Genomic DNA, 21,739 nt, shown 5'->3' with positions numbered 1-21,739 from the left:
AACGGCTCCACTACTTCTGAGCTGGATTTCTCATTAAAATGATATGACATGAACATCACTGGCAAATGAAAGACATGAATGAGAAAAGAAGTTTGTTTTTAGGAGAAAACGGCGAAACCTGAGCATTATCACTTACTTGAAATTGAGATTGTTTACATTTTTTAAACAAAAACAAACATTATATTTTAATATAAACATATTTAAATAAAAAAGAAAGAAAGAAAGAAAGAAAGATGGATGGGTTGGTGGACGGATGAATGGATGAATGGACAAAGGAGAAAGAAAGACGGACGGATGGATAAAAGAGAAAGAAAGATGGATGGGTGGATGGATGGATGAAAAATGTATGTGCCTTACACCTTACATCATTGTTAAAGGACACTCGACTCACGTTTGCGGGTTAAAGATACAAATGAAAGGTAAAAAACACATCTCCATGTGTGTCTCCATGACGATTCCACACAATGAAGGAATTAGGATAAATGGTAACATGGTCGCATGCGTGTGTGTGTGAGTGAGAGAGAGAGAGAGAGAGAGAGAGAGAGAGAGAGAGAGAGAGAGAGAGAGAGAGAGAGAGAGAGAGAGAGAGAGCGCGATCAAGATCAGAGCACTAGAGGGCGCAAGAAGTCAACTTTACACTCATTTACACCCCAAACACTACTGCAGAGCTGAAGTATCCTCAGTTTACTCAGGAATGATTAATAATAATAATAATGATAATGATTAATAATAATGATAATAATAATAATTATAATAATAATATCAGTATTATTATTGTTATATATAGTTAAAGTGTGTATAAATGTAAGAGCGTGTGCAAATGTGTTTTTTTTTTAAACAGTAACATCCAACAATTTATCGGCTTCTTTAGCTAGAAAGAAAGAAAGAAAGAAAGAAAGAAAGAAAGAAAGGATAGATAGATACATAGACAGATGGATGGATGGATAGATGAGTAGATGCTCATTTCTTGGTCATTACCCTTCTTTATTGTTCTGGTGCGTTATCGCCGCTCAAATCGAAGCCCCCGCCCACCTCATCAGCGATTGGCTGCTTTTGTACGGGACAAAATCGCGCCCATTTCTAGCATGCTCGAATCCCATTCGACACTCGCGCAAATTAGCATTAAGGAAGTTCGTTTCTGATTGGCTAACGCCAGCGTCACTCACTCTGAAAATCCCCGCCCCTGTTTTCTGGGCAGACATAAAGACTTCCACGTTATTTTTTTCCGCTCTCAGTTGCCTAAAGACTGAAGTGCAGGTAAAAGGTGTTTAAAGAGGACTTTATCTCGACTGTAGCTGCGGAAATCAAGATTATGTTCCTGTCAGAGATTCAGACGTAGCGGAGAATAAATCCGGAACGATCTCCGTTTGTGTATGTGAGTATCCTTTCTTTTCTTTTCTAACGCAAATGTTTAGCGACTTTGATTAGTCTCCATTCTCCGGTCACACAAACGGGGCTTCTTCAGCATCGTTTCATTTCACAATCAATAAGAAACTTTTAAATAAGCGCTGAAACACTACGTGTCCTGGTTTAGACTGAAAAAAAAACAGCTCTCAGTTTGATTAAATCTTCATTTATATTGAAGTCCTTTGACTTCACTGCATGCCAACGCACTGATCTGGAGAAACCGTGGGCTGAATCCCAAATAGCAGCCGACGGCACTACGTAGTGCGTGTTGTAGCATTATTTCGCGCACTACTTAGGGCGCCTTTGTAGGGAGGACAGAGCTGTTGGAGATTCGGCCAGCTGAGACTTGACGCTAGCAGCGTTAGCTAGCTCATACAAAGTCCAGTCGGGTTTATAAACACAGTTTTTAAAATTAAAACACTTTTTAAAGTATTGTTGTTTTTTAAAATAGTGTTTTGGGGGTTTAGATCTTTAGCAGAAATGTTAATGTTAGTTGATTTGTTTAGCTACAAGTAGCACAGTCTTCACTCATTATAGAGAGCAGTAACTTCCTATTTAACTTAACTTTTTTTTATTTAATTTTTTACTTCTTTTCATGTGTATATGTATGTATATTTTTATAATTCACATTTTATTGGTATCCAAGTATGCTTATTTTTAGGTTACTTTATTTTTGCTAAACTATTACGTATGTTATGTTTCAAAGTATATCGTGTATAGGTCATTTATTTATTTTATCATTTATTTAGGAATTTTTTTGTTTAGTACTATATTGTTATACTGCATGTAGTATTTATAGTATAGTACTGTGTAACGTTTTTATTTATTTTCAACTCTCTTCGAATTTAAATGTTTTTCCAGTGTTTATTTTATTTAAACATTTTATATCGTTTAAAAATGTATTTTTTTGGTTTGTACCACATTGTACTTGCCACATTGTAATGCTTTTTTTTTCCATTTGCAGTATTTATTTACTTAAATTTGTTTATTTACACTTTTTCCTGTATATATTTTGAAATTTAATCTATGAACTTTTTTAAAAAAAATTTTTTTTTTTTTGGTATTTAAATGTTAAACTCTGTAGAATTAAAAAAATAATAAATCTCTCCAGCTGTAAGACAAGAAGTTGAATACATTATTAATTAAATTTATTTTATAACCTCACACACAGCTGCGTTATTCACGTTCCCATAGTGTGTGTGTGTGTGTGTGTGTGTGTGTGTGTGTGTGTGTGTGTGTGTGTGTGAGAGAGACACGATTTCCACAGACGCAGCAGAAACACAAACCTGTTCTGTTAAGAGGGAAAAGTTGGATGTGACGGGGTCATGGTCCACTCTGACCGCCGTTTAGCTTCTTTACCTCCCGCTCTTTATTCGTGTCGTGTGGAGTGAAATTACGTCGTACGCTTGTCATTTTGACAGGAAAAATGACTTTTTATAGAAGAGACAGAGTAAAGTGTTTGGACCCAGTTCCTGTCAGTTGTCTTATAGACACTGTACTCTAAACCCTGGGGGCGGAGCTTCATCAGAATGGTCGAATGTCACACCCACATGGGGGGAGGGGGAATCCACCCAATTATGGCGGCATGGTACGACTCCACTCACTTTTTGAGGCTTTTCTACTGCGGATCCTACCTGGGGTTTTTTTTGTTTTGTTTTTTTAAAAGTACCACCTCGGATCCGAGCGATACTAAATGTGAGCCACACACTGGGGGAGTAAAGACTCTCCTTATCGAGCGGTGCTGTATTGTGCCTGAATAAATATCATTTAACACATACGTTGCGTACAGTAATACTCTGTTCGTTTAAAATTATGCATCACTCTCATTAGATAAGATTACATCAAAGGTTTCTGTATTAGATTTTTACATCCCGCTCGTCACAGATTCCCAAACTGGCGTTTATCGACTTCGCTCCGGTCACGACTGAATCTCTCGGTCACATCGAGCGCTATGTAGAATCCAGAGCGCGGTTATTTCACATCCTTAACAGGGTTCAGTGTAGAGGAACGGTGTTTGGAACACAGTGTATTTGTACAGAGCTTCGATGATATGTTATTCCTGCGTGAAGGCGAGAGGAAGATGGCGCCCGCGTGGAGGCGGTACTAAACCGCCGTGGAAACAGACACCGCTTTACCCTCAACTTTACCTTTACCTTAACTGTTTATAGCTGCTATAACGTAAGTGACAACAGGAACTAACTTCGTATAACATTAAATGCAACTACAAATGGATAAATGATGTGGAGTTCTTCTAATAAACACAAAATTGTAGTTGTTGGTAAGTTGCAGTGGTGTAAGAGGAATAAAACGTGGACTTTTTTTCTTAAAGTGGCAGATGTAAAAATTTGCATAAAAGCATTTGAGTGGGAAACGCACACTCGCGGTGATTATTCACATCTCGACACCTCCACATTCCTGAATTTCCAGCAGCTCCATCTCCAGGCTCTGATCGTCACCCCCACCCCCCGCCGGAGCTAATGGAAGTTGTTGTTTTTTTGTTTTTTTTCCTCCTCGGTGTTAAGACAGACTTCACGCCAGTTGGTGATCCATTGAAGGTTGAAAACCCTGAAAACGTTGCCAAGGTTTGATTCTGACTTCGGTGGGGGGAGGAGGGGGAAAAACCCGAGTTGAAAAGGTTCTCGCTTCCCCTTCGGCCCGGAGTGAAAACGCACCGGAATACCAACGCTCCGAGTGAAAGGATCCCGAGGAAAATCGGTCAGAAACGCTGACAGAGGGAACATTCGACAGAAGAAGGACGCTTTATTCTTCAGTGAAAAGGTGTCACTTGTTCGTGTTCGGTGATTCGCCGACTTTTCCGTCGTTGAGCGACTGTCGCCGTGGGAGACGGGATGAACTTCGGCGGAACTTCTTTACGAGCTCCGAGATGGTTTAATCACTCCTCGCCGGATGACTTCACAGCGGTCCTCTCCTCCTCCGCCGCGGTCGACTTGGTCTCTCTGGAGGAATTCGAATCCGCTCGGTTGATTCGTTTTCTATAACTGCAGCTCCGACATTCACACACTCGTTCTAATACCCTGTCGTTTCTATAGCAACGGATCGTTCACGGGAAAGTTTTCTTAAAAGTAACGATGTTTGTTTAGCATTTATGGAAGGAGTCTCCAGTGTCGGCGCGTCGGAACAGCTACAACTTTAAGATCTCCGACCTCTTCAGGACGGAGGAGCCGGAGTTAGGACTGAAATCTTTCCTCTCTTCTTTTTCTTCTGTGACGAAGATGGCCAAAATCCAGCTGTTTCCATCCATTTTTTTTTTTTAAAAATATATTTTATTATTTTTTAAACCAAACCGAAGCCAGTTCTGATGCTGCACTGAGACACAACTAACAATCCAGAGAGCAAAAACCCCCTGATGGAGTAGCTTCTCGTTAAAGAAGGTGGTGTTCGATTCAATTCGACATCTGGAACACCTTCACCGCCCTCTTACGAGATACGTTTCAACGAGTGCACCACTGAACCACTGCAGACAGATGTGGGTTTCGCGGTCTTTCCATTCGGAACCACTGGAGTAATTTCATTGGTCTGTAATTAATAAAGCAAAGGCTGTTTTATTTTTGCGTCACTTTACGCCTCGGCGCCGTTGAACTCTAGATTCGGATTGGTCAGGGTGGTGTTTTTAATTTTTAAAAGTATGTTATGGTTTCTATGGTAACAGTTTATTCACGTGGACTTGTTGTTGCGGACGCTTCGCTGTTAAGGAGAAAAACCGACGCAGTGAAGTTCTGTGGGAGACGTTTGATTTGTTTTTATTTTAATAGCTATGGAAGGAGTCTCCAGTGTCGGAGCTGAGGTAAAGAAAGCTGTAGCTACGTTTTTCGAGTTCACGCTTCCGTGCGGATTTGCAGTAAAATGACACGCCCCCGCTTGTTCATGGATGGCAATTTTTCTTATTATTATTATTATTTTTTTTAATTTATGATTAACTGACATCTCTTAATAAATAAGTAAATAGATAGATCATCTTTGTGCAGTTACTGTGGTGTAAGAGGAATAAACGCTCCAGGTGGTTGACTGTAACGCCGCTTCTTCACACCGCTCTGTCGTTGATTATTTTCCTCTAAGGGCGTGCCACGAGTGTTTTATTTTTATTTATTCATTTACTCGTTAAGGATCTTTGCGAAGGTCTCGGCTGAAATTTCAGCGAGTTTAGAAATGTGTGAAATTCTATACCTGTGGATATTTTTGTTTCTTTGTTCTTGCAGTGAACGACAATAAAGATAAGCACTAACCACTGAAACCATAATAAACTGGTCATTGCCCCCCCACCAAAAAAAAAGGGTTACACCTCCTCACTTCCACTTCAGGGAGGGGCAGGGACTCCAACCTCATGCCGTTTGTTTTCCGTGTAGAGGATCTGCTGTGTCTTGGGACCGATGCAGACGCCTCCTCAGATCTTCTCGGTCAGTGCCTGCTCTTGGGTCAGCAGATTTTGTCGCTGTAAGTGGTCTCTGATCCCTTCCACCGATTTCATCCCTCATCGATCCTGCATCAGAAAAAACCCTCGTACCTTTCTTCCCCGCATTTCCTCCTGCATGCGTCCTGGTAGTTTTGCGGCTGACCAGCAGCAGAGGCTGATTTCCTCATGCATGGCCTGCACCACTATGCAACAGCATGCACACGCGCGTACACACTCACACACTCTCTCTCTCTCTCTCTCTCTCTCTCTCTCTCTCTCTCTCTCTCTCTCTCTCTCTCTCTCCCCCGGTTTGTTAAAACATTCACATCCTCGTTTCAGTTCCAGTTTCAGCGTTTGTCAGTGGATAAAATATTTAAACCGCCGTTCCTCATCGGAATCGCAAATCTCTGAAGCTTCCCGAGGCTGTTCGGTTTTCCAGACGTGGAATACCATACGGAAGACCTGGATTCAGTCAGTAAGATGCATGCTTGGAATTTTAAAATAGGGTTGTTAGGGTTTCTCACGGTGTAGGAGATCGCTCGCGGCATTGGAGGAGTGTGGGCTGGACCTGGGAAAAGAGAGGGGGCGTGGCCAGACGTGTACGTGTAGAACGCTACATTTTAGATATATAATTCTTTTACGACTCGGGCGGTGTTCGAACGAGTCTGAACGCTGAACAGAAAAACGCTAACAAAAACGTTGAATAAGTCCTCAGTGTTGTTTGTAAAGTGTTGGGGTTGATGCTTCATTGTCGCCTATTAACACTTTCAGCCTTTTATTAAAAACAATTAAATTTTCTCGTTCCCCTGCATCACCGATTTGGGGCTACGAATAATTTACTTGAAGTAGGGATGTCAGTAGTGGGGCTCTGCCGTACTTGAAAAGTTGAACAATGTTTTTTGTTTGTTTTGGGGTTTTTTTGCAGAGGGTTCCCCCTTTCCTCACAGCCGCTCTTTCCTTCCGCTAACAACAACGAGATGAGTACCGACAGCGCACAGGGAGTTATGGGGGAAAGTCGTTCTCGTAAATACCTTTCTACGAAAGCACGACGATGTTGGTTTGTTTCTATGTTTAAGACTAATGTTCTTTAAACAGATTAATACGGTGAATCCTCGACACGTTCCTGCAGCGTAACTTCAGGTGTTTTCTCTTCTTTTCTTTTTTTTACACCACTGCATGGATCGATGAACACGAGCTTGGCTTGGAAGACGAAACCACGTTCTGCTCTTAAACGTAACATGAATTATGGGCTTGAAATTAAGCTGTTAATTCATTGCTGGCTCCTGAATATCTCCTCAGAGAGACTCCGCTGTCAGTTGGCGTTGAGGATCACTATGAAGTGTTGTTTTTTTTTATTGTGATGACATTAACGGATAATACCGCCTCTACAGCACTCGTATTTCTAAAACCAGATGTCCGTAAACAGCTGGCGGTTTCTGCTTTGTAGCTTGAGCTTTTCTAAGATTGGGGTTTTATAACGTTATATTTTAATAACATTAACAACTCGTATAATTATCAGTCTGCATGACCTGGCTGATTTTTAAGAAAATGATTTTGTTTTGCTTTGGCGTTGTCATGGTTACTCTGTTTGCTCCATGGTAGGGTTGGGCAATATGATCAACATCGATATAAAGATGTCTGCAACTGTTTAGCTATGTTCGTAAAACCTGAGGGGAATCCCGTAGTCTGATGTATATTTTGGCCGTATTGCCCACTCCTCCATGCAGGACATCGACTCTGTAGAATCTCTCAGAAAACAAACTGACCCGTTTCTTTTCTCCTTTACTTCAGTTCAAGCTGATTCCTTGGAGGTACCTGAAACCATGTCAGTCAGCGTCCATGAAAACCGCAAGTCAAGGACGAGCACAGGCTCCATGAACATCTCGCTGTTCCACAAGCCCTCGCATCCCGACAGCGTCCTGACGCACCTTAATACCCTCCGCAAACAGTGCATGTTTACAGATGTGACTTTATGGGCCGGAGATCGTTCCTTTCCTTGCCATCGGGCGGTTTTGGCAGCTTGCAGTCGCTACTTCGAAGCGATGTTCAGCGGAGGCCTCCGTGAAAGTCTGGACAGCGACGTCAACTTCCGCGATAGCGTGCACCCAGAGGTCCTGGAGCTACTTTTGGACTTTGCTTACTCGTCACGGGTCATCATCAACGAGGAGAACGCAGAATCGCTTCTCGAAGCCGCAGATATGCTACAGTTCCACGATATCCGCGATGCCGCTGCAGAGTTCCTCGAAAAGAACCTTCACTCTTCTAACTGCCTGGGTATGATGCTTCTGTCCGATGCTCATCAGTGCAAGCGCCTGTATGAACTCTCGTGGAGGATGTGCCTGGTTCACTTTGAAGCTGTTCGGGACACTGAAGACTTTTACGGATTGTCGAAGGACAAGCTTTTAGACCTGATACTCAGCGACGAGCTGGAGATCGAGGACGAGCAGATAGTGTTCAACGCGGTCATGCGCTGGGTCAGGTATGATTTAGATAGTCGCAGAGACTACCTCCCCGAGCTTCTCCGGGGAATCCGTCTTGCGCTTTTGCCCTCAGAGTGCCTCATCGAGGCCGTGGCTTGCGAGGAACTGGTCATGTCAGACAAGCGGAGTCGGCAGATCGTCGAAGAGGCCATCCAATGCAAGAAGAAGATCCTGCAGAACGATGGAGTCGTCACCAGTCCGTGTGCGAGGCCACGCAAAGCTGGTCACACCTTGCTTATTCTTGGAGGCCAGACCTTCATGTGCGATAAAATCTACCAAGTGGATCACAAAGCAAAAGAAATCATACCCAAGTCGGACTTACCCAGTCCAAGAAAGGAATTTAGCGCGTGCGCCATTGGATGCAAGGTCTACGTGACTGGAGGAAGAGGCTCGGAAAATGGCGTGTCAAAAGATGTTTGGATATACGATACGGTCCATGAGGAATGGTCTAAAGGTGCGCCCATGTTAATAGCACGATTCGGTCATGGATCCGCAGAACTGGAAAACAGCCTTTATGTAGTCGGAGGTCACACCGCTATAGCCGGCGTCTTTCCTGCTTCCCCTTCGGTATCTTTGAAACAAGTAGAACGTTATGACCCTCTGACCAACAAATGGACCATGATGGCGCCGCTCAGAGATGGCGTCAGTAATGCGGCAGTGGTCAGTGCTAAGCTAAAGCTGTTTGTTTTTGGTGGGACTACCATTCACAGGGACAAGGCTTCCAAAGTCCAGTGCTACGATCCTCTGGAGAACCGATGGACCATAGCAGCGGAATGTCCTCAGCCGTGGCGGTACACCGCAGCCGCCGTGTTAGGAAGCCAGATTTTCATCATGGGCGGTGATACGGAGTTTACCGCTGCTTCTGCTTACCGATTCGACTGTGAAACCAACCAGTGGACACGTGTCGGAGACATGACGTCTAAAAGGATGAGCTGCCATGCCGTAGCCTCGGGGAACAAACTCTATGTGGTCGGAGGCTACTTTGGGACACAGCGCTGTAAGACACTGGACTGCTACGATCCAACGTCGGACAGCTGGAACAGCATCACTACAGTGCCTTATTCGCTCATTCCTACTGCTTTTGTTAGCACCTGGAAGCATCTGCCTGCCTAGCAGTCTCAAAATGGAGGATGGACTCGAATGAGGTAAGGGTTTTTATCTTCATTATTGTAGTGTTACTCAAAGATCTGAAACGTACTTCATGGTAAGAGACGCGACGGATTGGTCACGTATCGCAAAACGTTATAAACGCCACGTCGTGTAGAACGCTAGCTAGCCGTCGTGCCAGCGTTTCTTAAAATATTTCAAGACTTTGTTTGCATGGACAAATCGACCGCCCCCAAGAGAAGTGGATTTCATGGCCAGGCTATTCTTCTTCTGTAGTTGCTTGGAGGACAAAGTAAATCATTGGGTGTGTAGCTTTGTGTGGTGCGCTTAGTGGCGGTGTGATCACCTCAATGCTTTAATTCCAGCTCGTGCTTCTGAATCGCACCACCTGCAACTGAGCGAGATCAAGTCGTAATATAACTTGCGCAGTTACCTTGCAGTCACACAGATCGAGGGGAAATACAGATGCTACCTAGACTCGAGTTATTGATTTTAAGAGAGTTGTGAGGACCGAACACAACAGATCATAGAAGAAACGTTGGTGAATGACTAGCTAGTGCTCTTAACTAGCAAACTATACGTTATTACAGTATGTCGGGTATATGATTACATCTCGGCGTCCTTTTCTGAGCGTATCTTCGGAGCTGACCGTCTCCATTATAACTCGCAGCATCAAGAAGCTGATTATTAAACAAGATGTAGCTAAATAAACTTAGCCGGATGCTGATTTGCTAGCAGTTTATTAAATGTAACGATGCGTATCTTGATCAAGTCAGGTATCACGTTTATGGTTGAGGAGGAGATCGTCCTCCGCTATGTCGACGATATATTTACACACGACTGAATTCTCGAAATCCTGAGCTTTTGCTCTGGTCATTATCACGTTACACCCTGGAAGGGTCGTGTAAACGTAGCCTAAATGATGTCAATTTTGCAACTCGGCGGCAGGAGCTAATGTTTCTGAGTGCATTCAGCTCCATGCCAGGATCGTAAATCATTATAAATGAAGTTCTGGTTGCACTTAAGTAATGCTGACACCAAGTATGAATATTTCAGCAAGAACTTGTAGCAGATCAGCATTTATTCGACGTGTCGGTGTTGCTTCACCTCTCTCAAAGATCTAAACGTTTCTCGTCAGACCGTTACGACACTTCGGTGTATTCTTCTGAGCGAATGGAGTCAACCTGCGTTTGGCATTTTACTCTGAAGATCGTGACGTGTCAGGATAACGGAGTGCCGAAGCGTCGAGCCCCTCGACACTTCCCTTTTGAAGTCGGCGGATCGACTGTCTGATTGAAGGTTTTACGGGTGGTGTGAAAACCGCCAGAACGGCCGAGGAAGGAAAAAGACACGAACGTTTCTCAAGGCTCAGACTTGATTTCCGTTACCTCCTACTCGGGATCAATGTGACATTCTGCTTAGTGCGCTAGTGATCCACTTAGGCATTGATCCGAGATCTGCTTTGAAGTCCGTGACCTGTGGACTGGGCGTAATTACTTTCTGCCTTAGCTACGCTCATGCGAACAATGCTTCTGATGTGCGAGTCGCCGACTAAAAGCAACCCAGCGCTAAAAAGGCACGGGTAATTTATAACGCATTTTAGACAAGTGCAGAAGTGCCTTGATGTGCATGATCCGTGTACATGCAGTACTGATATGCGACCACGGCGTTGTACGTTAGCATGCATGAACAATTAGAATATCTTTGTTCCGTTATTTAAACAGCACAGGTAGTGTGCGAAATGGCCATTTCCACCACATGAGCTAAAAACCTCGGATTTCACAGAGTGACGGGCCATCAAACATGGAGCTCCGTCTGCAAGTCACACGTTTGGACTACACGTTCATTTCTTCAACTCGTCATGGATTAAATTGTACATGTAGTCTATACTGTATAATATTTTCTCAAGATTAGCTAGGCTAAGGTTCATTAATTGTAAAGTAGGGTCATGGTTGCAAAATAATGCTTGGACCCGTAATTAGCAGTCCTTGTGCCTATAATGCATATACATGAAGAAAAGCTCTGGTTTAACATAACGATGTCTTTTTAATATTAGATCTCTCTTCATTTACCATTTTAACGAATTTCTATTAGCAGTTTAACACGGGGCGCGGCCCAGTCACTTGTTATGGAGTTTACACGTAAACGACTCGGACGGCGCCGCGGCTTTACGTTCCCGTAGAGCAGCTAAATATGAAATCAAATCACTGCACGTTTTTATACGCGGTTATGCCTATTACACGCACTTTGAAACATCCTCAGGGCAGGAAGGACCTGGTTAAGTCTCTGTCTTTGGTGATTCGGGGGGAACACTCGGGACGGAAGGTTGTGAGTGGGGGCGGAGGTCAGGGACTGCTGGCAGGCAGTGCCAAGTGTGAGAACTGGGCTGAACCGTGGATTTTTAGGTGATTCCAAAGTCATGGCGCATGTTTGAAAAGGTATTTTAACAAGATTTTTAACAATAAAAGTAAAATCTTGTGCGTTTTTACAGTTTAAAATGAGTACGTCGAAGAGTTAAATGGCAAAATGAAACAATTATTAATATGATGTGTGAGCAGTTTAAGACTGTAATAATGAATTAATGATCTGGTTGTAAGCAAATGAAAATCACTTCAGGTTTTATTATTATTATTATTATTATTATTATTATTATTATTATTATGATACACTGGGTTCATGGTACTGTTCCTAAATTTGTCTAAATATAGAACTCTTATTTGGTGCCTGTTTTTCGGTCGGTATAACGAGTCAGACGTGGTTTAGGTTCTTGTCCCATGTTGATTTTGAAATCCTTCTCTTTCGCAATATAACACACGGATGAATAAACAAGAAAAACATCAGTGTCACAATATTTGCTTGAACTTTTCCCTACCGCTCGGCGGTCTGTCGATATCGCGGAGGCAAGCGGCGGCCGGGTCGGCAGAGATATTTGCTCCCCCGAGGAATAAATGGATCAAACGTAATGTAATTTTCTCCCACTATCATCAGGGCAGGCACAGATTAAATCTAGACTTTGGCTAAATTATAGATTTTTTTATTATTATTTTTTTTATGCGTGATGGCTCAGAACTATCTGCTGTGAGGCCTTGAAACGATGGTCCAAAACTGTGAAGCTACCGCCCTGACCAGGGATTATGTCATCACTAATTTAACATTATTCCCGAGTTCATCCTTAAGTCAAGGATCCATTATTTATCTCTTACTGTCTCTGCTGCTTTCAGTCTCCACTAAAGTAAATCTGATGAAATAGTCAGTTCCTGGTCGTTCTTGACCCGGCTATCTACAGCTAGATGAAGCGATCCTCTCTATTAATAATCCGTCCAAAACAAATGAGATCTTCTCTCAGCGGTAATTCACACTTTCCTTTTCATTATCGCTCTCTTTATCACAGCCGAAGCAGGTGGTGCAGAAAAACCTCGACTTTATAATTCTCTCCAACGGGGTGGAGGGGGAAAGGAGGTGTAGAAACGGCAGCCGTGGTGGGAATGCCAAAAAGAACTCAACTGGGAGTAATGGCAACTGGGAAGGAAAAGGGAGTGTAAATGTGGAGGGGGGGGGAGTGTAGAAATGGCAGCTGTGGATGGACAAGGAAGTTAAAAAGAAGTGTAAACGGCAGGTATAAAGAGAAAGAACGGGGGAAATAAGTGCAGAAATGGCAGCTGTAGAGGAAAGGAAAATGTATAAGTTGCAGAGGAAAGGGAAGTTTACAAACGGCAGCTGTAAAGTGAAATGGGAGCGTGGAAATGGCAGCTACAAAGTAAGTATAGAAGTGTAGTGTACTGTAGTGGGAGAAAGAAGTGTATAAATGGTAGCAGCAAAGGAAAAAAGAAGAGTAGAAATGGCAGCGCTGGAGCTAAAGTGAAGGGTAGAAATGGCAGCTGTAGAAGGAGTGGCAGAAAGAAGTGTTAGAATGGCAGCTGGAAAGGGAAAGGGAACGGAAGAGTCGGAATGGCAGCCGTGGCGGGAAGATTGAGTAAAAAGGAAGTGCTGAAATGGCCGAGGCAAAGGGAACGCAAATGTGAAGACTGTAGAAGTGGAAAGAGTGTACCTAGAAACCGATTATCGACACTTTTCTCCTTATGTAAGTTCTTATGTAACAGCTGTGTGTTCTTTTTTTTTTTTTTCTTTCCCCTTTACTCTAAAAATACCTGTAACCCTCGGCGGTGCAGCGCTGCATCTCTGCAGTCACGGCGAGGAAGAAAGAGAACGCTGCAGAGGGATGAGCTCGGCTCAGAGCTGGGAGTCCTGTTCCATCACATTAATATTTTAATAACTGCAGCAGGCTAGATCACCTGCTGGTTATCTCATTCAGCTGTGTGTGTGTGTGTGTGTGTGAGACTGAGCCGAGTGTTTTCTGTCAGCGTTTCCATCTCATTTCCTCAAGCTCCGTCTCATCACAGTTCTGCAGGTTGGTGCGGATCATCACTTCTACGATACATCGCGATACGCTGCGTCATAAAACCGAATTAAATACCTATCGCCATGCGGGGGCGGGGGGGGGGGGGTACCTCTGCTTCATCACACCTGAACATTGCTGATCATTTTACTGTAACAGCACCACACACACACACACACACACAGAGGTTTTCCACAATCAGCAATTCTTTAAAAAAGTGTCAAATGTATAATTATAAGTTTCTTTCTTTTTCTTTAAACAAGGTGAAAGACAAACTTGACACTTTATGAATAGACGGTCATTTTCGTGACGTAAAAGGCTGATTTTTTCAATAAGAGTGGGCTCAGAAACGTCAGGCAAAATAAATCACCTCAGTACATATTCAAAAGTCATTGTCGGCCATCGTAGTTTATCCCGTAATCTCATCAGCACGCGCGCTGATGTTTATTTAAATGAAAGAATTCGTGTTTTTTTTTTTTTTTAACGATTAAAATTTAAAGTGGAGGACCGTGGCGGCGCGTATCGATGAAGACGGACGTCTCTGTATTAAAGGGGATCCGAAGCAGACAGAACTGAGGATGTAGATCGTATTCATGGAGCTGGTGATCGATAACAGTGAGTGGATCAGTGAATCAGACTCCTGCATCAGATGCTCTCTTTCGCTCTCGGACTCCTGCGTCCGATCGGCTGCACGCCGGGCCAAAACACGGCGTTTGTAGCGTCGGTGACGGAGATCAGATTACACCCGCACAATCTGATCTACTGCCTCAGCAACAGCACAACAATTAGCTGCTTTTTGTGCGCGTGTTTTTCTTTCATTTCCGCAGGGCAGCTCCGAGCGGTAAATGATCCGGATTAGCGAAACACAATGGCGCTTATTAGAAACTGCACCGCTGACAGAAAATACAGTAACCAGGGTTCAGCGTGTAAATAAATACAGCCTGGAGTTCTGTGGTGGGGGGGCGGGTGGGGGGGGGGTCTAGAGTCTAGAGGTTGTTTATTTGCATTCTACGTGAGAAACATGACAGCGTCTCTTATTAAATATAGAGAAACTCTTAACTGCTTAAATTCCAAAAAACCTCAACCCAAAGCCACTCAGTGTATTATATCCAGTCTGCATACGTCAATATTTGGTAGAATTACTGGCGTTGAAACATGAGATTTATTAGAAGTCATTTCTAACTGCTTGAATTATAGAAAACTAAAAGTGAGAAATTAAAGCGATTTAAGGAATTATACAGTAATATACATCGCAGGATAAAGGCTGAAATACATACGTTGCATTACCCGAACAAGAGTTTTAATATCGCTGAAATAAAATAAAATCCCTCAGCGGTGAGTTCGGTTACAGGTTCAAAAAATAATAAAAAATACAAAAATGACCCTTTTTTTTTTATTAATCTTAAATGTTTGTGAAAATATAATACTGTACAAATCATTTCAGTAAAAATCACAAAATACAAAATGTTGAATTTACGCTGGACGCAACTCGTAGGAAAAGACTCTTTTTGGGGAATGTTTATTTTAAATACGCCTTTAATAAAGTGTGTCCACGGCGTCGGAGGAAACCAGCCGGCTTTACGGCTGCAGAGCGAAAGCGAGAACACGTTGGAGAGTAAAACGAATAAAGCAGACGACGACCTGTGGAGTTCCTGAAGAGACCAAAACAGCCACGGGAAACGATCTCGTGCGCACGTGAAAATGACTTCCACGTGATTCTGTTTGTTTTCTGAAGGTGCTCACCGTTTATTTTCGCATTTCCCTTCGGAAAAAAAAAAATCATGTGCAAGAAAGAAATTTGCGCATGAGAATTTTCCCGTTTTCACAAGATTCCCCCCCCCCCCCCCCCCTTTTTTTTTTCAAAAATGCGCAAGATTTTTAAAAAAAAATTGTTTTTTTTTTTGTTTTTTTTCTGGCAAATGTCCCTTTAGGCGCTCCATAGAAAAGTTATGTAATCTCTGTAAAATATCCCTGGAAAGAGAGAGAAACAATTTTAATTACAAAATGGACACTTTTTACCAGTCTCTAATTGGCAGATTGTAATTGGTTTTTTTAATAATAATAATAATAATAATAATAATAATAATAATAATAATAATGTCAGTGATGTCTCAGAAAAGCGAATCGTCATTATTTTAGTCCAAAAAAAGTTGTTATTCAACTGATGCCTTTCCAGATGTGCAAGCTGTACATTCCATAGGCACTAATTTTACAGTGTCCCAAATTTTTTGGAAATGATTTCAGGGTTATATGATCCATCACTGAATCACTGGGGGGGGGACTATGAAAAATATTATTCATTTCTTTTTAAATAACTAATACAATAAAAAAAAAAAAGAGTAGTACTGTCAGTTTCTGCTCGTTTCCTCATTTTGAATACTATAATTATTTTTCAGTAAATAGTTGGGGTGTAACGTTGGCGTGTAACGCGCGTGCCAGCTGTTTAAGCTCTTAATACGTGTGAAAATGACACCAGAGAGGATTTCCAGCGCCGTTTGATGAAACCCAGTTTCAGCTCTCAGGACAAGTCCGTTCTTGTAGCAGAGACGTAGTGTGGAAGAGAGAGAGAAAGAGAGAGAGAGGTAAAGTATGAGCCAGATGTTCCGTGCTTTAATCCAAACCAAAATGAAAGAATGTCACATTCGATATCAAATGATCTGGAACTAATAAATGGTTTGACAAAGAGAAACCTAGAATCGTTGAGATGGTGAAGAACGGGAACGGCTGCGTCTCTCGGATGTTCCACAACATTGAATCTAACTATAAACCCATACAAAATGAGACGTGTCCTTCATTGATAAAGTAAACGGTGTAATGGAGGGCAGGTCACTGTGGTGTAAGTGGAACAGAACACTGTGCTGTTATACGTCAATCATCCACTTCGTGTACCTCGCCACGCTGATGTGGAAAAAAAGTTTTTTTTCTTCTTCCATAAAATCACACTCTGTCAGTTAGGAATGTCATGAAACATCGATTATAACGTATCTCGAGCGGGCCGTTATCTTTTCCCCACTGTGTCTTTGAGAGAGCGGGAGTTTATAATCACGTTTAAACGGGTAACTTGTGTTTGCTGGCTGTTTCCCATTGCAGGCTGTGAGACTGGTGTTTAATAACGCCTGGTGTAATAGCTCTCGGAGACCACAGGGGGCGGTAATAAAAAGTACAACTAGTCATGGAAAATCTGTTATTATTATTTCTCCCGTTCAACCACAAACCCCTCGGCGGATTCTCACGGATGTTTATCGGCTCAGTACGGCGCGGCCGTCGCCTTTCACTCGTTCGCCGCAGGTGTCGGGGTTTAACGCTCACGCACACTTGAGACGGATTAGCTTTCAATCGAAATGTCATAAAAGCACATCGAGGCGATGAGAAAGGGATTAAAGGAATAAAAGTCAGCCATCTGACAGCTCGGTTTTCCCTCGAGCCGTAATAATCATAGCAGTAGTAATACATTTTCTAACTTAATCCTGATAACACTGTCCCCTCGGCCCGTTATATCACGACCAACACGTAATCTGCAATACTCCCTGACAGACGCACGCTTCAGAAGATAAACCTCTAGATCAAGTACTTCAGTTGTGTGTGTGTGTGTGTGTGTATATTTATGCACTTGATCCACTTATAGTGCACTTTACTGTATATGCAATTATAGTATTCTTTAAAAATGTATTATATAAAACGCTAAATGTATTATACATATATACACACACACATACATATACATATACATATATATATATATATACATATATATACATATATATATATATACATATATATACATATATATACATATATATATATATACATATATATACATATATATATATATACATATATATACATATATATACATATATATACATATATATATATATATATATACATATATATATATATATATATATATACATATATATACATATACATATATATATATATATATATATATATATATATATACACACACACACACACACACACACACACACACACATATATATATATATATACAGTGAAGTTTATACACCAGAAACTCCGTAATATTCGTAGGAATGTGCAATTTTTCCAAATTAACACGTCACGTGACGACATCACAACGCACGTACAGTTTAAAGGTCTCGTTTACCAACAAACATCGCTGCGAAAGAGCGTGCGAAACACTTGAGTATACCGTACAATACTTCATATGCACGTATACGATACTACGCTAAAAATGTCCTTTATCCTGGTTATTTTCCATTTCCTTACATTTGATTGGATGTCTAATAAAGATAAACAAACACGTGTGTGTGTGTATAAATGCTTCACCTTTGTCTGCATTCAAATGAGCTCACGTTTTCTCTCCGCCCCTCTTCGCAGGTGTTCACGTTTCCAGACGACGTTACCGAGCGAGCGGGCGAGTGTGCGTGCCATGTCTGCGCTTCTAATAATCAAACGGATAAACAAACGAAGAGCGTCTCGGATCGCTTACAGAGAGGATCTCGTCAGTTACCAAACAGGAGGCGTGAACACACGCTGACCTCTCGCACCGAAAGGTTTCTGGGAAATCCGTCACTTTTGACTTGAAAATGCACATTCTTTGGCGACACGCCTGTACTACCTTCCATAAGTAAAAAATAATAATAATAATAATAAACTGTGAAGCAAAAGTGAAGCCTATGGAACTCGACAGCACAACGTTCTCAAGGACTTTTGGTTACTGGAGAAATGCATCGCGGTTCATTTGTTTAAAAAGACGATGACTTTGCACACACACTACGAGTCGATGAGGGTTGTTTAACGTTAAATCAAACTTTATTTCTTTGAATACGTGTGAAGATAAAGGCATGCGCCGATAATCGGTTGTACGATATATCACGATATTGAGCACCGTGTCGAATTTTCTTTTCAGCTAGACTCGCACATTAAAAATTCTCCAGAAACGATTTGCCTAGCCAGCAGTAACGCATCACCTAGTGTTAAGCTCCGCCTCTTCTCGATTTCCATTGGTCGCCACATTTAACCCGTCAGTCATTCCTGCCTCCATCCACACAGCGAGAAAAATATGACGCGGAGACTCTCTACCGTGAACATGTGCGATGCGGCTTGTTAAATACAGAATATTTGTAAATACTGTTTAACGAAGCGTCTGTAAATATGTCGTTTTATAATCCTGGCGAGCGTTAACGAGACACTACAGATGTTTGCTTACGGTTAAAATGTGGCCCGGACCCACGACAGATGACCGTCTCGCACGTTATCGTGAGCATGTTGTTAAGAAACGGACGAAAACGGTCACGTTCGAAGAAACTCCGGTGCCGTGACCCGGGTGATCGATACAAGAACACTATTTTAAAGCATGTGAACAGTGTTGCGCTTTATATTGCGACGTATCGTATGAACGATTATCAGCGCACGCCTTCTGAAGGACGAGGGGAGTTTTTACAGGATTTTTATAGGATGTGAAATTTAGACTGAGGAAAATGTTTTATTTTAAAGTTTAATAAGCGACTTTTCCACTTGGAAAGGCACATTTTTGGGACTGTGTGTTATTGAAGATTGAACTCCTGCTCCATGGGTTTTTCCTTCTTTCTTTTTTTTTGGCTGTTAATCTGCTCTGCTGGAAAGTTGAAGGTTTGAAATAAATGACTTCCTGATGCTTGTGACTGGTTTTATAATCTCTGTGTTTGTGTGCGTGGATTAAAGAAATGACGCCGCTTCGGCTTAAAGCTACAAATAAAATAAATAAAAAAAGAAGGTGCTTTGAAGTTCAGCAGATCAGCTCTGTGGTGCTGGTAGTAATAAAATAAATTTACATACATACATAAATATTTAAACGTATTAACAAATAAGTATGAACACTTGTTATAGGAAACACTTTTTGCTCCCATATTTTTATGATGATGGTAATAAATAAAATACATCTTTTTCATTACTACCATGTACACCGATCAGCCACAACATTAAAACCACCTGCCTAATATCGTGTAGATCCCCCTCGTGTCTCCAAAACAGCTCCGACCCGGCGAGGCACGGCCTCCACAAGAACTCTGAAGGTGTTCTCGTCCGAGACGCGTCTCTCTGCTGTCTGGACGTCTGAGGCCCAATAAAACTTGAACCTTAAACACACATTAAAACGCTGATTTCATTATACACACACACACAACCGCAAGTGGTCTGTAGCTGTCTGTCTCTCTGTCCATCTATCTTTGGCCTTCCTGTCTGTCTGCATGCCTTTACTCCTCTACCTCTGTCCACCTGTCTGTCTGTATTCACATCTATCTGTTCATCTAAGTCTGTCTGTCTATTCATCTACCTCTCTTTTTCTGTCTGTGTCTCAATGTCGACTTTGTGAGTTTAGCACCTCTGCATTGTCCATTTACTAAAAAACATTATTTTTTTATATATATATATATATATATATATATATATATATATATATATATATGGTAATTAATGTTATCATTATACTCAGACAGTGTAGACTTGCCAGATGCGAAAACAGTTTGATTAAAATTTAATCATGAAACAAATAAATAAAATAATTCATCCTTGTTGCTACAGACTATTGTAAAGTGCTTGGACCCTTTAATCACTGCTCGTGGTTATATTATTACACACACACAGTGTTTATTCCTGACTCCCATGACTGAAGTGAAGTTTTGTTTTGTACTCAGTGATTATATTTCTTTGGTCTGAGGCGACACATTTCATTGTGATGAACACGGTGTGCAGGTGTGTGTGTGTGTGTGTGTGTGTGTGTGTGTACATGTCGCAGCATGTCCTGTAATTACACTGTGGATGTTTCACATAGCTGACATGCCACAATTCAGACTCGCGCCGTCAAACAGATGATGTCGAGAGCCGCTGATCGCCGTCCGGTTAATCCGAGTTTACGCTGTACGACGACAGAAACCTCGCTCACCGCTAACACAACCAGGGTGCCAATACTTTCATCTTGAAATGAAAACACGAACAAGACAAACAGCCAAAGATTGTAAAGAGCAGCTCTGAGCCAGGTTTATATCTACATAATCGTATACAATCTTCTCTGCTAGTCAGACAGCATTATGAGCTCATCTGGCAGGACTTGTGAACAGATATTTAAGTCATGTGACTCATGTTTATAATGATCATTGCTAAATCCAGCCAGCGAGCTATGTGCTAATCTGACCGGATGTTTTTTCCCCACAAAGGATTTTTACAGTCAGAAATATTTGTTTAAATATTTAAGGGAGGTTTTTTTTGTTTTTTTTTTAAATAACCAATTATATTATTGTCAATTTCTGTAATATAGCTCGTCAGTGACAAGTAAAAGCTAGCTAATATATGCTACAAAGTTTCCCCAACGTTAGCTATTTAATACAAGATCAAATTCTTTGTTGTTGTTGTTTACTAGAGTGTGCCCAAAGAAAGTTAGCTCGCTAACGTTAATTCTGGAATATGCTGTAAGCTAGTTGTTCATTAGGGAATATCACTGAAGAAAACTTTCTTTACGTTTTACGTAAAGAAAGCCAGTTTACGTTTAGGAAATTCTCAAATATGTGAATATCGGGGGGAAAAATCGTAATTCACGATTCGCACAGATTTCACGATGAGAGAGTGGAACCTGGATTAGCAGGAGAATGTAGCAGGCTAGGTACGTAAATACCCTTCTCACTGATGTGTGCTATATTTATCTATAATAGACGGATGGACTGTGTCTCTGTTCCTGGTGGGTTCTCTGTGTGTGTGTGTTTTGGACGAGTGTGAGCCGTTTCATCTGGCTGTGGGGGAGGGAAGGTGTGAAGGACACACACCGATGGGAAGGAACAGTGCTGTTAGCCAAAGAAACACAGCACAGGTTTGAATCTGCAGAGTGTGTGTGTGTGTGTGTGTGTGTGTGTGTGTGTGTGTGTGTGTGTGTGTGTGTGTGTGTGTGAGTGTGAGTGAGTGAGTGAGTGAGAGAAAGAGAGA

At 41.8% G+C, this 21,739-nt stretch overlaps 1 protein-coding gene and 1 long non-coding RNA gene across 6 annotated transcripts; one reads left to right on the top strand and one right to left on the bottom strand.

The window, feature by feature from the left end:
* The first annotated feature begins 1,190 nt into the window (after positions 1 to 1,190).
* On the top strand, positions 1,191 to 19,449 carry LOC108269066 (kelch-like protein 25). 5 transcript variants are annotated; one of them, XM_017474590.3, is made up of 4 exons: positions 1,192 to 1,371; positions 5,772 to 5,859; positions 7,610 to 9,443; positions 18,164 to 19,449. In XM_017474590.3, the coding sequence occupies exons 2-3, from the start codon at positions 5,796 to 5,798 to the stop codon at positions 9,409 to 9,411; spliced, it is 1,866 nt and encodes a 621-aa protein (XP_017330079.1). In that variant the 5' UTR covers positions 1,192 to 1,371; positions 5,772 to 5,795; the 3' UTR covers positions 9,412 to 9,443; positions 18,164 to 19,449. The 5 variants fall into 5 exon arrangements, with proteins under 5 accessions (XP_017330081.1, XP_017330079.1, XP_017330078.1 ...); XM_017474589.3 differs by having other exon boundaries at positions 1,192 to 1,375; XM_047157009.2 differs by having other exon boundaries at positions 1,192 to 1,375; positions 5,727 to 5,859.
* LOC124628409 (uncharacterized) lies at positions 15,867 to 18,248 on the bottom strand. Its single transcript, XR_006982910.2, has 2 exons — positions 18,113 to 18,248; positions 15,867 to 16,335 (listed from the first exon to the last, which is right to left on the bottom strand). It is a non-coding gene; the product is annotated as an uncharacterized LOC124628409 (long non-coding RNA).
* Positions 19,450 to 21,739: the final 2,290 nt, after the last annotated feature.

The sequence above is a fragment of the Ictalurus punctatus genome, chromosome 8 (assembly GCF_001660625.3).
Source record: "Ictalurus punctatus breed USDA103 chromosome 8, Coco_2.0, whole genome shotgun sequence".
In the NCBI taxonomy this organism is placed as follows: domain Eukaryota; kingdom Metazoa; phylum Chordata; class Actinopteri; order Siluriformes; family Ictaluridae; genus Ictalurus; species Ictalurus punctatus.
Note: the sequence above shows the minus strand (reverse complement) of the source record. Positions and strands in the feature narration are given on the sequence as shown.

What these genes read in the sequence shown, in the direction of transcription:
- LOC108269066 (XM_017474590.3), top strand. Translation starts at nt 5,796, where the DNA reads ATGCAGACGCCTCCTCAGATCTTCTCGGTCAGTGCCTGCTCTTGGGTC. An exon ending in GGTCAGCAGATTTTGTCGCT is followed by an intron (nt 5,860 to 7,609) that starts GTAAGTGGTCTC and finishes CCTTTACTTCAG; the next exon opens with TTCAAGCTGATTCCTTGGAG.